The following is a 14,033-nucleotide window of genomic DNA, read 5'->3' on the forward strand; positions in this document are numbered from 1 at the left end:
AACCAGTAGGAGGAACCATCAGAAAGAGGAAACAAAACTCAACAGAAGAGAAAAAAAATAGCAATTCAACTTCCATAGTTCTTTCTTTGGATGTGGATAGCATTTTCCATCATGAGGCCTCTGGAGATGTCTTACATCCTTTTATTGCTGGGAAAGGTTAAGTTTATCAATATTAGTCACCACACAATGTGACTGTTTTTGTGTAAAATGGTCTCCCGGTTCTGCTCACTTCACTCAGAATCAGACCATACAAGTCTTTCAAGGTTTTTCGGAAGTTAGCCTGTTCATCATTTCTTATGGCGGGATAGTATTTCATTATATTCATATACCACAACTTGTTTAGCCATTCTCCAATTGATGGGCATCCTCTCAATTTCCAATTCTTTGCCACCACAAAAAGAGCTGCTATGAATATTTTTGTACATCAAACAAATATTTAAACTTCTGCTAATGTGCCAGGCACTCTGTTGGGGACTAGGAAAAGTGTCCAAATAGTTCCTTCCCTCATGAAGCTTATACTCATTTGGGTGGAGGTGGGGAAGGAAGGGTCCACAGAGATGTTTAATACGTAATAGGAGGATAGGGTTTGGGCCTGTGGTTTCATTTGTAGAGAATGGCCAGGTGCGGTACCTTACTTTGCCAATACAGGGTGGCAGTTTCTCTGTGGTCTTAAGTGACTTAGGTCTGTCTGAGGCAGGACTTGAACCCAGATCTTCCTGGCTTTGAGGCCAGCTAGAATCCTGCACAAAATCTAGGAGTTAGGAGATGGACCATGGTAAATAAAGAACAGGAAGAAGGCTTGATGATCTAGAAAACAATGAATCATGGGGTGATGTGTGATCAGCCTGGAAAGATAGGTTGAAGACAGGTTGTGAGGGGCTTAAAATGAGACAAAGGAATTAGAATTTTATTCTAGAGGCAGTAGGAAGCTACAGAAGTTTCTGGACTGGGGGAGTCACACGGTCAGACCTGTCTGGGAGGAAGGAGATGATAGTACCACTGGTGCTGCTCTGCCCTAGTCAGACCGCATTGATGGGTTTTGTGATAAGGTCTGTGAACCACATTTTATGAACCTTAATAAAATGGAGCTTGACTGCAATGGTGAGGGGACTAATTTCATGCCATATGAAAATCAGTTGAGATAGCTACGTGTTATGCATATGAAGAAGACCTGTGTGGGCCAGAGGATCCCAGAGCTGTGCCTTCTGATCCTCAGGCTTCTTTTTCTTCCCTGGTGCCTTTCATTCAGGTGGTGGAGGAGTCCTCTTTCCTTACCCTGGACATGCTGGAGTCCTGCTTCCCCTACGTTCTACTCCGAAATGCCTACCGAGAGGTTTCCCGAGCCTTCTATCTGAGCCGAGTGTCTGCCAATGCCCACTGATGAGACTGTTGGACCTACCTCCCACCCATAGCACAATGGAGACATAATGGAGACGTGGCATAATGGCCACACAACTGTTATTTCCACACTGGGTCTGCCTGCAGAGACACAGAAGGGATTGGTGGGAGAGAAAGGAATGAGGAAGAGGGAGGGTCAGTGTAGGGGGATGGGTAAGAATTGCTGGAAACACGGGGGATCTTAGAAGGGAAGGGTAACAGGAAAACTTAGGGTCTGGGGGTTCCCCTGTTGTGAAATTTACATGTGTGATATACTGATGAGATGCAAATCCACAGGCAAATGAGCTTCTTTCTTCTGGAGAGAGCTCAGGCCTTAACTGGTGTCTGGTCCATCCACCCTTCATCCCTACTGTTTATTGCTATTCCAGTATGATGCTAGCTCGACAGAGGTGATCAATCATCATATAAACCATAATGATTTTATAATCCTCCCTCTGGAGCTTCCATTGTCTCACATTCATTAGGGCAATTATCTCCTCCCTTCCTCTCAGAAATCTGTTCAGCAAACAGCCTGCTCCCACAAACCTGGTAACTGGAGACCAGTGGCCTCCCACTGGGGACCCTGAAGAGGTGGCTGTCACTCCCCCAGCTCTGATGCCTCCATTATCAGGGGACCCATTGGATCTTTGGCCCATGGGACCCCTGCAGGGGTCATTGAGTTCCGCTAACAACTTCCCTGTAGCCATAGGGGGTCTGGTCCTTTAGTTTTCTATTGAACCCCAGGATCTTAGATTTAGAGCTGGTGGAAGGGATGTTAAGGGCCAACTAGTCCAGTCTCATTTTACAGATGAGGAACTGGAGAGCCATAGAGAAAAAAATAACCTTGGGAAGGTCACAGTGGCAGGGCCAAGGGCAAAGAGGGCCTCTCCTCTGCCAACTCGGTTGGGAAAGGTCTGCTATTTTTGTGCCCTTAATCTTCTCTTTACTTCGTTAAAGTCATAGCAGATCAGAGAGGGGCTGGATTGCCTCTAGCCACCTCATGCCTCAAAGGTACAGAAGGACTGTGACCCCCAGGTCTTTGTACTGCCCCAGGGCAAAGTTCTCTCCTCTATGGTTGCCAGACAATTCACCCTCCTCTCTGGGGTGGGGAGGGCCTTGGGCAGGGATTTCCGTTTCTGTGTTTCCATTCTCTTTAGTCTGAGCCCAGGCATCCTTCGGGGAGCCAAATTGTTTCAACTTTAGCCTTTTCTGCACTAATTGGAGTTTCAATTGTCAGGGAGCCTGGGGCATTCCAGATAGCGCTGGACTTTGTTAGCAAATAACTGCCTCCATCTGTCATTTCCTTGCTGCTCTAGTTAAGGAGGAGTCCAGGCCACTGATCCTAGATGTTCTCATGTAGAGTGGCCCGGAAGAGAACAACTAACAAGTGGATTAATTGGGGTTCTAAATATATTTCTATGGTGAATAGGAGAATCACTGATTTTTAGTGAAACTGTTTTGGCCTTCTTTAGATATCTGCACCTTCATTAAATCACTTCTTTATTCATTCAATGAACGTTTATTGAGGCCTTACTTACCATAAATAAAAGGGCAGCTGGGTGACACAGTAGATGGAGGGCTGGGCTGGGAGTGAGGAAGACCTGAGTTCAAATGTGGCCTCAGACACTTACTAGCTGTGTGACCCTGGGCAAGTCACTTAACCCTGTTTGACTCAGTTCCTTATCTATAAAATGAGCTGGAGAAGGAAATGGCAAACCACTCCAGTATGTTTGCTAAGAAAAATGCAAATGGGGTCATGAAGAGTTGAAGGTGACTGAAAAATTGTTAAACAACAACACCATCAAGTAAATAAGTACATAAATAAAGCATTTATTAAGTGCTTAATGGGCCAGGCAGTGGGCAAGTGCTGGTCCCTGCCTTCAAGAACCATACATTCAAATAAAGGAGCATGGCACAGAAAGGGGAGTGGGGCAATGCTATGCTTGTGGTGGCAAGGCAGAGGTATGGCTGGGGATGAGGTGAGGTGAATGGAAAGCTCACCTAGCAGAGCTCAATTACCCAAGGGCAGAATCTGGGGTTTTAGGTGAAAGATGAGGATGCTGGCCTGAGTACAGATGGCAGTGAGGAGAGATAAAACACAAGCATCGTGAGAATACAGAATGTTGCATAAGTGCATTAGATGACTGGTAAAACAAAGCCATGGGAAGTTGAGGAATTTTTTTATGGAGGAGAATCACTAAAGGCAGTGGAGGAGGTAGCATTTGGGTTTGGCCTTAACAATGGCCAGGAGTTCTATAGACAAAAGGTGGCAAGGGGAGGCTTTCCAGGCAAAGGTGAGGAAGTGGGACAACACCAATGAATTTAAGGGAACAGACTGATGTCCAGTTGGGCTGGAGCTAGTGCAGAGTAAGCACTTCATAATTTGTTGACTTTTTACGTGGAGAAAAGCCACATGAGAAGGCTGGAAGAGGTAGATTGGGAGGATTTTGAATCCAAGGCAAAAGACCTTGAATTTAATAGGCAAAAGGAAATCAAATGAGAAAAATTTTGGGGGGGTGGTGGTTACAAGAATATTTTAATTGGAGGCCTTCCAGGAATGGTCTTGCATTTCACACAAGGGTCCTAGGCTCAGCTAACTCTTCCTTAGCCTGGCATCTTTGTTCATTATACAGGGACTTTCTTATTCAACATAGAAGCTGCAGAGATTCCTGCTTTATGGATGGGGTAATAGCAGCTCTTCCAGCCATAGGGTGTTAGCCCAAATATGTCTTCTAAATCAGGTTTCAGGACAGATGGGAGTATAGAGGGAGGCCTGGCAGTGAGGCCTATTGGAGCTGAAACTGAGGATTAGGAGGAAAAGAGGTGACTTTGTCCGGAGGAGATAAGGCAGAAGGGATCTGAAAAGCTGCCTTCAAGGCTCTGCTGGATTATTTGGAGGATGGGAACCTGTTCTTTATCTGCTCCCTGAAGAGTAAACTGAGCTTCCTTTGTGGGTCAGAGGAGACCACAAGCCGACCTGCATAGAGAGGGTTGGGAATAATAGCTGGTATTTATATAATGCTTGAAGGATTGCAGTTATCCCATTTTATTCTCATGACAATCTTGGGAGACAGGTGCTTTTATTAGTCCTGTTTTACAGTCAAGGAAACTGAGGTAAACAAGTTAAGTGACATACTTAGGCTCAGTGAGCATTTAAGGCTGGATCTGAAGTCAATACTACCTTATATGGTGCGGGAGTCTCTAAACAATTGTTTTTTGTGTGTGCATACACAAATAAGCATTCTAGAACACTTTTAATTCTCCAAAACATTTTCACAACCATTGTTACATTTGATCTTTACAGTAATTCTTTAAAGTAGGTGGGCCAGATATTCCACATGGGTGAATGAGTAAACTGAGGTCCAGGTAATTTAAATGAGCTGGCCAAGCTCACATTGTGAATTGGGGAATGGCCTTGGAGTTAGCAAGGCCTGTGTTCAAATCTTTCTTCAGACACTGAGTGAGACCTTGGGCCAATCATTTAACCTCTTTGTGCCTTAGTTTCCTTATGTGTGAAATGAGGGGGTTGGACTCACTGTCTTTCCAAGTCCCTTCTAGCTCTGTGATCTTATGATCTTGCTGCCAAACCCCAGGATTTTCCCGTTAGATCAAGCTGCTTTTATCCTTGGAAAGGCTCAGCTGTCAGGATTTAAGGACCCCACACTGGGTCATCAGAGTGGCATTGGATGTAATAGATTCCTGGAGGGGAGAGTGTCTAGAAGATGAAATGATCATGTACCATCTGAATGAGTGACTGTATCAATCAGAGGCTGGAGGATGAAATGCCCTTAAGGGGATTCTCCAGTGGTCAGAGCAATTGGCTTTCATGACCTCGAGGGCCTCTGACTTCTTGTAAGCATAGGAGACTTCATCAACCACCCATCTGGTAAACCTTCTACCCTCACCTCCCTAAAGGACTGGAAAGGGAAACAGAGGAGGAGGAGCTTGGTCTTCTGTGGCACAGACAGTGCTGGCAGAGCGTCTGCAGCTAGTTTAAGCCTCAGCATTTTCATTATCTTGGCGTTTTCATTAAAATCTCCATTAACTTGTTTGCAGCAATGAGATGGAATCACCTTCCTCCCCCTCCTTCTTCCCCAGCCTATGGAGAGGGGCCAGCTAGGGAGCTGGTGCTAGATTAGCTCATATAAACACTGCTTCCCTCTCTCATCTTTTGTCCTGCTCAGGGCCCAGTCTGGAGTGACTCAAAAGGATCAGAACCTGTGGCCCCACGGGAAGGGTAGCCTGCTTTTCAGGGTTTCCTCCCAGAAGTGGTGAAAATATACCAGAGACTTGAACCTTTAAGGACCAGAGGTTCTTAACTTGGGGGTTGGTAACTTAACAAAAATGTGGTAACTATGCCAATATAACGGATTTCCTTTGTAATTCTATGTATTTTATTTTTGGTATTTAAAAACATGATTCTGGGAAGTGGTCCATAGGCTTCACCAGACTGACAGCCTAGGGGGTCCAGGGCACAGAAAAAAGCTAAAGACACTCATTATTAAGAGATCTGGTCTTTTGGGCCTAGCTTTCTTGGGTGTGCATGAGTGTGATGTGTGTGTGGGGAGAGATAGAGAGAGAGAGAGAGAGCTCATTTTAACCTACCTCGCTGCTAGAATTGGACTAGAATTTGGCATCCTGGTAGAACCTCTGGTTCTGGAGAAAGATAGGACTCCTTAGAGCCCAGATTTGGTATTCTTTAGGGTCAGCTGTGTTGTAGAGATGATTCCTCTTTGGTGCAGTGGAAAGAGGGCTGGATCTGGAGTCAGAGGCCTTGAGTTTGAAGGCTGGCTCTGCCACTGAATACCTGACTAGCAAAGTCACTCTGGGCTTTAGAACCGACATCTGTAACATGAGAAGTTTGGGCTAGGAGGCCTCTCAGCTTCCTTTCAGCTTTTCATCCTTTCTTCCTGCCCATATCACTGCTCTATTTCTATGTTTGTCTGACCTACAGGTTTGTTCCACCATTTCCAAACTCACCCCTCCCTGTTCCTGGAACTCTCTTTTCTGGACTTATGAGTCCTAACTCCTCTCCCTTTTCTTCCCCCAAAAGTTTGACTTTAAACTCGTTGTTCGAACACACTCGGATAGAGGAAGGTTGTCCCCCTACCTCCTTCCATCTCAACCTCCTTCTTTTCTTAAGTACTTGTCATCAAAGGAAATGATCATCCCCCCCCCCCAGCTCCTAGCCCCCACACCTTTGGGAGTTGCCATGTACTCTCTCTCTCTCTCTCTTTCCCTCCCACCTGCTTAGGCAACTGGCAGCAGCAGCCCTGGCTTGTAAGTTTGGAGAGCCAGAAGTGAACCTGAGCTCAATTTGCAGCCGAGGAGTGAGTGAAGAGCAGGCTCCTCTCTTCTGTCACTCTGGAAGGAGAGGATGCCGAGGCCGCCCCTTTAAATAGCTTTCCTGTAGGAGGCAGATCACATCCATCCGTCACCTGCTGCCAAAACATCATTTTCAAACTCTATAGAACTGAAGCTTCGTGGAGGGAACGTTTGGGGTAGGGCTGGGGGTGGGAGGAAGGCAGAGGGTCTCCAGGGAGCAGAGGATGGAGCAGGGGAAAGATACTAAGGGTTTGGGTAACAGGGGGCAACAAGCAAGGGCTTGAGCAGAATAAGTGTGGAGAAGACAGAGAGAGTGTTTGCTTTGTAGGGCAGGTGGGATGGAGGGTGTGTGGGTCAGGAAAGTACTGACTAGCAATCTTTGAGCCTCTGAATGGGACAGGGACACTCGGTTCCCTAGCTCTCTTACAGAGGGTCATTGAAGCAGAAATGGACTCCAATTGCAGCAGGAGAGAATAAGGTTTGATTCTAGAGCTAGTGATTAATGGGAGAGAGTCTGTAGTTACAGTAAAAAAAACACACTGAACTGAGTCAGAAGAGGAAACAGGAGAGCCCTGGCTTTGTCATTTAGTAGCTGGGTGACCTTGGATAGCTAGGTGGCACAGTGGATAGACTGACAGACCTGGAGTCAGGAAGACCTGAATTCAAATCCAGCTTCAGACACTCACTAGCTGGATGACCCTGGCCAAGTCACTTAACCCTGTTTGTCTCAGTTTCCTCATCTGTAAAATGAGCTGGAGAAGGAAATGACAAACCACTCCAGTATCTTTGTCAAGAAAACCCCAATGGGGTCACAAAGAGTCAGGCACAAATGACCAACAATGAATCTCTGGGCCTCTCTCAGCCCCCTGCTCTGGTTTTGAGTATCCTTTTAAAGCTAGGGAGTCCCTATTTAGGTTTAGCTTGCTTCAGCCATAGAATCATAGTTATAATGTATTTCAGGGCCTCTAGTCCATTTTATGGATGAGAAAAATGAGACTAGAAAAGTGGAATGTCATGCTCAGAGTCAGGTAGTAAATAGCCAAGCTTCGTTTTGAATCTCTATCTAGGATTCTTGCAAAGGCAAGTAGTAGCTGGTTCCCTTGGCTGTCTCCTCCCCCCTGGTTCCCCATTCTACTTTGCAGGTTTGGATCAGGCAAGAATGTAATCAGAGGCTTCAAACTGTATGTCCTGTTACTAGTTGTGTGACCCTGGATAAATCACCTGACTTCTTCAAGGTTCTGTTTTCTTTTGTGCAAAGTGAGGATAATGACATTTGCCAGGCTTTTCCTCACAAGACTCTGGAGTCTGAGGTTATGAGTGTGCTCCAATGCTGCCTTTTTCTCTCTCTCTTCTGGGAGATCATTTTGCTGATGTTTCTCTCATGGCCAAACCTTGACTTAGATCCTCCCTGGAGGCCTGGCCCAGTCCATCATTCTTTTTTTTTTTTTTGGTTCAGTCCATCATTCATTCTGGGACTTTCAGCTGGGTAGGCAGCCTTCTTTTCTTCCCTTTTCCTCCTGCCACTCTCCCCTGCTCAGCCTCTCCTCCCTCAGTCCCAGTGTGACAATGGGAGACCTTCCTCCCTTCCCTCCCTTTCTTTATAACTTCTTGAATTGAGGATCAAGCCTTGAGCTCCTGGACAAGCATTGTGCTTTGGACTTGTCGGACTCCCACATCTTCACCCTTTTGTTGATGCAGATTCTAGACAACGTTGAAGTAGCAATGGATTCATATGATGAATTCCTGGGGCAGGGATGTGAGTTATTGCAGTGCCCAGGGTGGGGATAGGGTCAAGAGTCAGGCTAAAGTGGCAACTGAGAGTGATCACTAGGTCCCTGGGGATGGAGCAATATTGCCCTTTCACCAGGTCTTGGGTTCAAATCTTGGTCCTCTGAGAATGGAACAGGAATGAATTAGTAGAATATCATCGTTAGGAGTTGGGGTAAAATATCAATCGGGAATTCCTGACAGAAGCTAATTGCATTACTGGATCATAGATTTAGAATGGGAAGGGAACTTTGAGATCATCTAGTTTAACCTCATTTTACAGATGAGGAAACTGAGACCCAGAGAAATTAAGTGACTTAGCTAAGGTCATACAAAGCTAAGTAGCAGAGATATGACTAAAATCTGAGGTCTCTGACCCTAACCTCAATACTCTTTTCTCTAGATCATACAAACTTTTTTGGTTGTTAGATTCCAGATAAGTAGGCAAGCCAGGTTGTGAAGTTATCAGCTCCAAAGGATTTTAATATACTAGAGTGATTTCTCAACTCTAAGAGAATATAGGTAGAAGGACAGTTGCAGAGATAGACACAGGGCACCTGAGAACCTGGGGGAGTTTGAGAGATGAAGGGGAAAAAAGGCACACAAAGAAAAGACTTTTAAGAGTCAGTGACATGAAATGTGGTAGGGAGGCAGAGAAAGACAGGGACAGAGAAAAAGAGACAAAACGAGAGATGGAGAGAAAGGCTAGCCTACGAAGAGAAGGTTGAGGGAGCTGAAAGCCAGATCCCTTCATAGCTGGGATCAAGCACTGGCGTTTTTCTTTCAAAGAGGGAATGAAGGCCCTCAGGGATAGAGAGAGTTAGATCCCCATGATGTCAGAGCCTCAAGCTACCACCAGGGAGACTATGGACTAATGCAATGGACTAATGCAGACACACTCCAAGATGAAGACATATATATGTCCCCTCAGGTACCCAGCTACACATGTGTGAACACATGTGGGCAGACACAGACACACATGGAAATCATAACTGTCTTCAAATGGGAATGTAAACAGAGGGCTCCCCAACACACTGATGGCCAGTCAAGCTATCTTGACCACCACTGCCGCCCTCCCCAAACAAACAAACAATCAAAAAAAAAAACCAAACAAAAAACAAATAAAAGGGCATGCTTGCAAATATAGACTCGGCTGATAGCCTTGGAACACGCACCAGGTGGTCTGGCCTCTGTGTGTGAATGAGTGTGTGTGCCCGCACCGCGGCTTTCCAGCGCACCCCCATGGGCTGTGCTTGGCTGTGTATGTGACACCCCCCCTTCTCCTCCTCCGCTGCCTCTCCCACCCTCCCCCCCGTCTCCTGTAATTGTAACACTGGGAGGCGAAGGAGAGATGGAGAGGAAAGACAGAGAGGAATGAGAGACAGCAAAGGGGAGGGAGGAGAGAGCAGGGAGGAGGAAGGGAGAGGAGGGGAGGAGGAGGGGATCCAGAGACGGGAAGGAGGAGGGAGGAGGGAAGGCAGAGGAGGCGGCTGAGGCAGAGCAGCAGCGGGGACAACACAGACAAGCAGCCCGGAGCTCAGCTGGGCAGCCGGAGAGGAGGCGCTGCAGCCTAGCCGGGGCCCCGACTCAAACACACCGGCCTGGCTGGCCTTAGTCAGCCGCAGGTGGGAAGAGGAGCGGCGGGGGAGGGGAAAGTAGGAGGCTGGGGGTGAGAGGGATCTACCAGGGCGACGAGTCCAGCCGGGGTCTGAGCGGCTCTCCTTCTGTCCTTTCTTGCTTGCTTCCTCCCTCCTTCCCGCAGCGGCTGAGCGGAGCATGGAGCTGTCCCCCGGCAGTCCCCAGGAAATGCTGGAGTCCGATTGTACGTCGCCCCTGGAACTCAAATCAGCCCCCAGCAAGAAAATGTGGATTAAGCTTCGGTCCCTGTGAGTGCAGCTCCCCCCTCCACCTGGTCCCCAGTGCAGAGCAGCTCCCCCCCCCCAACAGGGAGCTGGGAGTGGGTCGGGGGAGGGGGACGGGATGCACCTCTGGAGCCATCCCAGGGTGAGGGGAGCTTAGGGGAGGGCTGGTGGCCACACATGTTGGCAGATACAAGGTGACATGGCCCTGACATGTTTGGTTACTCACACATGTGAGTCGTGTGCAAGTGGAAAGGGGTAATAGAGTTATAAAGTGAAAAATGAGGGAGACAGGAGTGCTTGTTTCTGGGGGCATGAGTGACATATTTAGCAAGGAGAGAGGTCCTGGCATGAACCTGTGATCAACAGCCATGGTTGACAAGATATATTCAGGGATGGCTAGATGTGACAAAAATGTGTGTATGTGTATATATACATGCTAGTGGGCAGGGGAAATGTACAGCTGCACTGTGTGCCCACAGTGACATGCCCAAAGCATGCCAACCTGTGGGTAATATGTAGTGGCTTGGGATTGGCAGCTCTTGACTTTCATATATCTCACTAGAGGGTGGGAGAAGTTGGGGAATTGGGTAGGGAGAGCCCCTTACTGTCCCTCTCATCTTTCTTCAGGGTTCCTGGCCTGGGGTGTCAAGGGCAGAAATAGAAGTATGTAGTATGTGTGTGGGAATGAATGGAGTCACCCTTCATATTCATGAAGGAGTCCACCAGGGAGGAGGGGAGAGGTATAACCCTCCTCAGAGATGAAGGGTGTTTGGCAAGGGAAGGAGGTAAATAATCCCAAAGTCCTGTTTTTATGTAGGATTTCCAGGATCCCCAAGCACTTCCAAGCCTCTAGCTTTATTATGGCAGAGCCATTGAGGGGAGGGAAGATATGAACGGGACAAAGCAGAACCCAGGTGTTCAGATCTCTAGTTCTCAGTCTGGAGAAAGACTCACTCTTTTCAAACCCATCCTATATATTCATCCACCATCAGATAATCACTGCATCCTGAAATGACTCCCCATGGTCTGTTAAGGGAAGTGACTGGTGGAAAAGGTGAGACAGCTCCATGTAAACATAACTCCTCACTCTCTTTTCATCTAATAGCATCACACTGGCATCACTGGAGGCCCTGGGCACCCCAGATTTAGTGGATTTAAAATGAGCGGATCTAGGTTCAAATTCCAGCTACTGCTACGGCCAATTCATCTTCTGGATCTGACTTTTTCAGCTGTAAAATGAGGGAATTGACTTAGATGTTCTCTAAGGTCTCCTTTAGCTCTAAATTCCATGATCTTATAAAATTCTGGCTCCCCTGGGGGGATTAAGTTACACACATACTGGGTACTTACCAACTTTCAGGGCTGGGCAGACACACTGAATTTCTGGGTCCCCTGCTCTAAGTCTGTTGACTGTGACTCTATATTACCCCCTGCAGATCAGTTTTTATCAATCAGCTGTTAGAGATCTTGTAGGGAAAACTGAGGCACAGATGGGAAACATGTGAATGAGAGAGTCTGAGACTTAAATGTTCCTCCCCATCTCCTCTTTCTAACTGCCTCAGGCCAAAGCAATTTTCTGGACTCAATGGAGCACAGCCCTGGCTGGAATGAGGTTTGGGACAGAGAAACAGCAAAGCAATTTTAAATTGATTTTGGGTGGGGAAGGAACACTGAAGGATTCTTAATGGAAAATGAAGTTCAGTTGATGAGAACCTAGGGTGAGAGAGGTGGATTAGAGGAAAGGGGGTAGTCTGAAGGCATGTAGGTTGAAGAATCCAGGTATCTCAGACTGCTCTACCCCATCTTTCCAAGGACATAAGCTCCTTCTTCCTGCCCTGATTCAAAATTATCTTTCCTTCAGTCCAGAGAAGAAATATCTTTACCTGTTTCTATCTCTGACCACCAGGAAGTCTTACCTGAGGCCTAAAGCTCATACTTCCTCCTATAGTCTCATCAAGGGGATCCTGACCTCTAGCCTGCTTAGAGGTAGCATGAAGAAGAGTTGGGGTCCCCATTAGCTCTGTCGAGTGACAGAGCAGTGGGATTGGAAGGAGTGGTCCTTGGAGAGATGTTGGCTTAGATGGCATAAAATTATTATTTTATTATCCCTAATAATACTTATTTTTATGGTGAAAACTATTCTAGTCTTTTCTGTTGTAGCACAGTTTCAAAGGGGAAATGCTCTCCCATAACCAAGGCTGGGCTCTTGCAGGTGTTATCCTACATGAAGGCTGTACTAAGGCCAGGCATACTGTAGTGACATATTGTTGTAAGAGGAATCTCCAGATGACATGGCAGCTATCCAGAAAAGGGCTGCTTCCTTGATTATTAGCCAAGATTTGAATCCCAGTTTTTTGGAAAGTTCAAAAATTCTTAGAGGGAGGAGGGATTAGGGAGGAAAATAATTCCCTTTTCTTAGTAGAAGAGAAGGAGCTGGGTGTCATAGTGGATTCAAGACTTGATTTGCCTCAGGGCCCTGACACTAGTTGGTGTTTTGTGCATTAAGAGTGTTGGGGAGCCTTTGAGGAGCCAAGATGGGAGAAAGCTGAAAGCCATGGAATTACAGAGAGAAAGAAAATGGGGTACTCACCAACTTTCCGGGTTGGGTAGACACTGAATTGGTAACAAATACAGCCATTTCTTTTGGAATCATAGAATATTAGAGTTGGAAGAAATATTAGAACTTATCTGAGTTGATCCCTTCATTTTCCAGATGAGAAAACTGAGGTCCAGAGGAGTGATGTGTTATGCATCAGGTCATACAGCTAATTAGTAGCAGAGTCCAAACTGGGACTCAGGTCTCCTCATTTGCTAACCAATATTCTTTCCACCATAGCACTGCTTTCGAGGAGAACTTTGCCCCATTGGCTAGGCTGGAATTCTGGAGGGCTGCTATCCTGCCAGGAGGTGGGAAGCTATGACCTTTGAGTGCTAGGCATGGGTAATGAAGACCAAGACAAATGGGCTGGACAGTAATGAGCAAAGGGCTCAGCTCTCTGAGTCTTATCCTCTCCACCACCACTGGTATTTGACCTGGTTGGGGATGGGGGTGAGTTAGAGACAGTGATGGCTCTAATGCAGGACATTTGTATTTTCTTCTAAGAGGCTTGGGGTTGGTATCTCCTCTGATGGAAAAATCCCATTTCCTAGTGTACAGTGTTGCAGAGGGGATTTTGACAGAAGGGGAACTAGGTATCCTGGTTCCCAATATAGGGAGGGTTCTGCTGGGACAGAAGGGGCACATAAGAGGGAGTCTGAATAGACAGCAGAGCCAGTGTAGGGAGTCTATGGGGCTTTAAATCCCAGGGAGGTTTCTCTACTCTTCCACAGAAGGGATTATAGTTAAACACCAGAAAGGCTTTCCTGACTGAGAAGGCTGAGAGACTGTAGGCAAGACAGAATAGAACTGTCCAGCTTGGACACAGAAGACTGGCTAAGATGTGACCCTGAAGTAGAAGGAGTTGGGTTGCCACCTATTTCACCCTACATAGGTATAGTGGTATGGGACTTTTTTATATGGTGAGGTTTTTGTTTATTTGTTTGTTTCTTTGTTTTTTTCCTGGTTAAGTAGTGAGTGACATACAAACGAGCAGTGGTAAATTGATCCAGCTCAGGCTGGTGGCTGCCTGGGACAGGGGCAGGGACAGGGACACAGGGCAGGTCACTGTGCCTTCTCTATTTCTCCAGCTTTCCCTTTACCTC

General features: G+C 46.8%; 2 protein-coding genes across 2 annotated transcripts in view; both read left to right on the forward strand.

The window, feature by feature from the left end:
• The window catches only part of NCKAP1L (NCK associated protein 1 like), a 56,509-nt gene extending 53,620 nt beyond the window's left edge, over nt 1-2,889 (forward strand). Inside the window, exon 31 of the mRNA XM_020966159.2 lies at nt 1,250-2,889. Within this exon, the coding sequence (XP_020821818.1) occupies nt 1,250-1,381 (132 nt within the window). The 3' untranslated portion in view covers nt 1,382-2,889. The remainder of the gene's footprint in view (nt 1-1,249) is intronic.
• Nucleotides 2,890-9,928: 7,039 nt separating this feature from the next.
• Nucleotides 9,929-14,033, forward strand: part of PDE1B (phosphodiesterase 1B) — a 36,034-nt gene continuing 31,929 nt past the window's right edge. The window contains exons 1-2 of the mRNA XM_020966256.2: nt 9,929-10,094; nt 10,232-10,355. Coding sequence (XP_020821915.1) covers nt 10,246-10,355 — 110 coding nt within the window. The 5' untranslated portion in view covers nt 9,929-10,094; nt 10,232-10,245. The remainder of the gene's footprint in view (nt 10,095-10,231; nt 10,356-14,033) is intronic.

Source organism: Phascolarctos cinereus, unplaced genomic scaffold (assembly GCF_003287225.1).
Source record: "Phascolarctos cinereus isolate Bilbo 61053 unplaced genomic scaffold, phaCin_HiC Scaffold_1;HRSCAF=81, whole genome shotgun sequence".
NCBI classification, from domain to species: Eukaryota; Metazoa; Chordata; class Mammalia; order Diprotodontia; family Phascolarctidae; genus Phascolarctos; species Phascolarctos cinereus.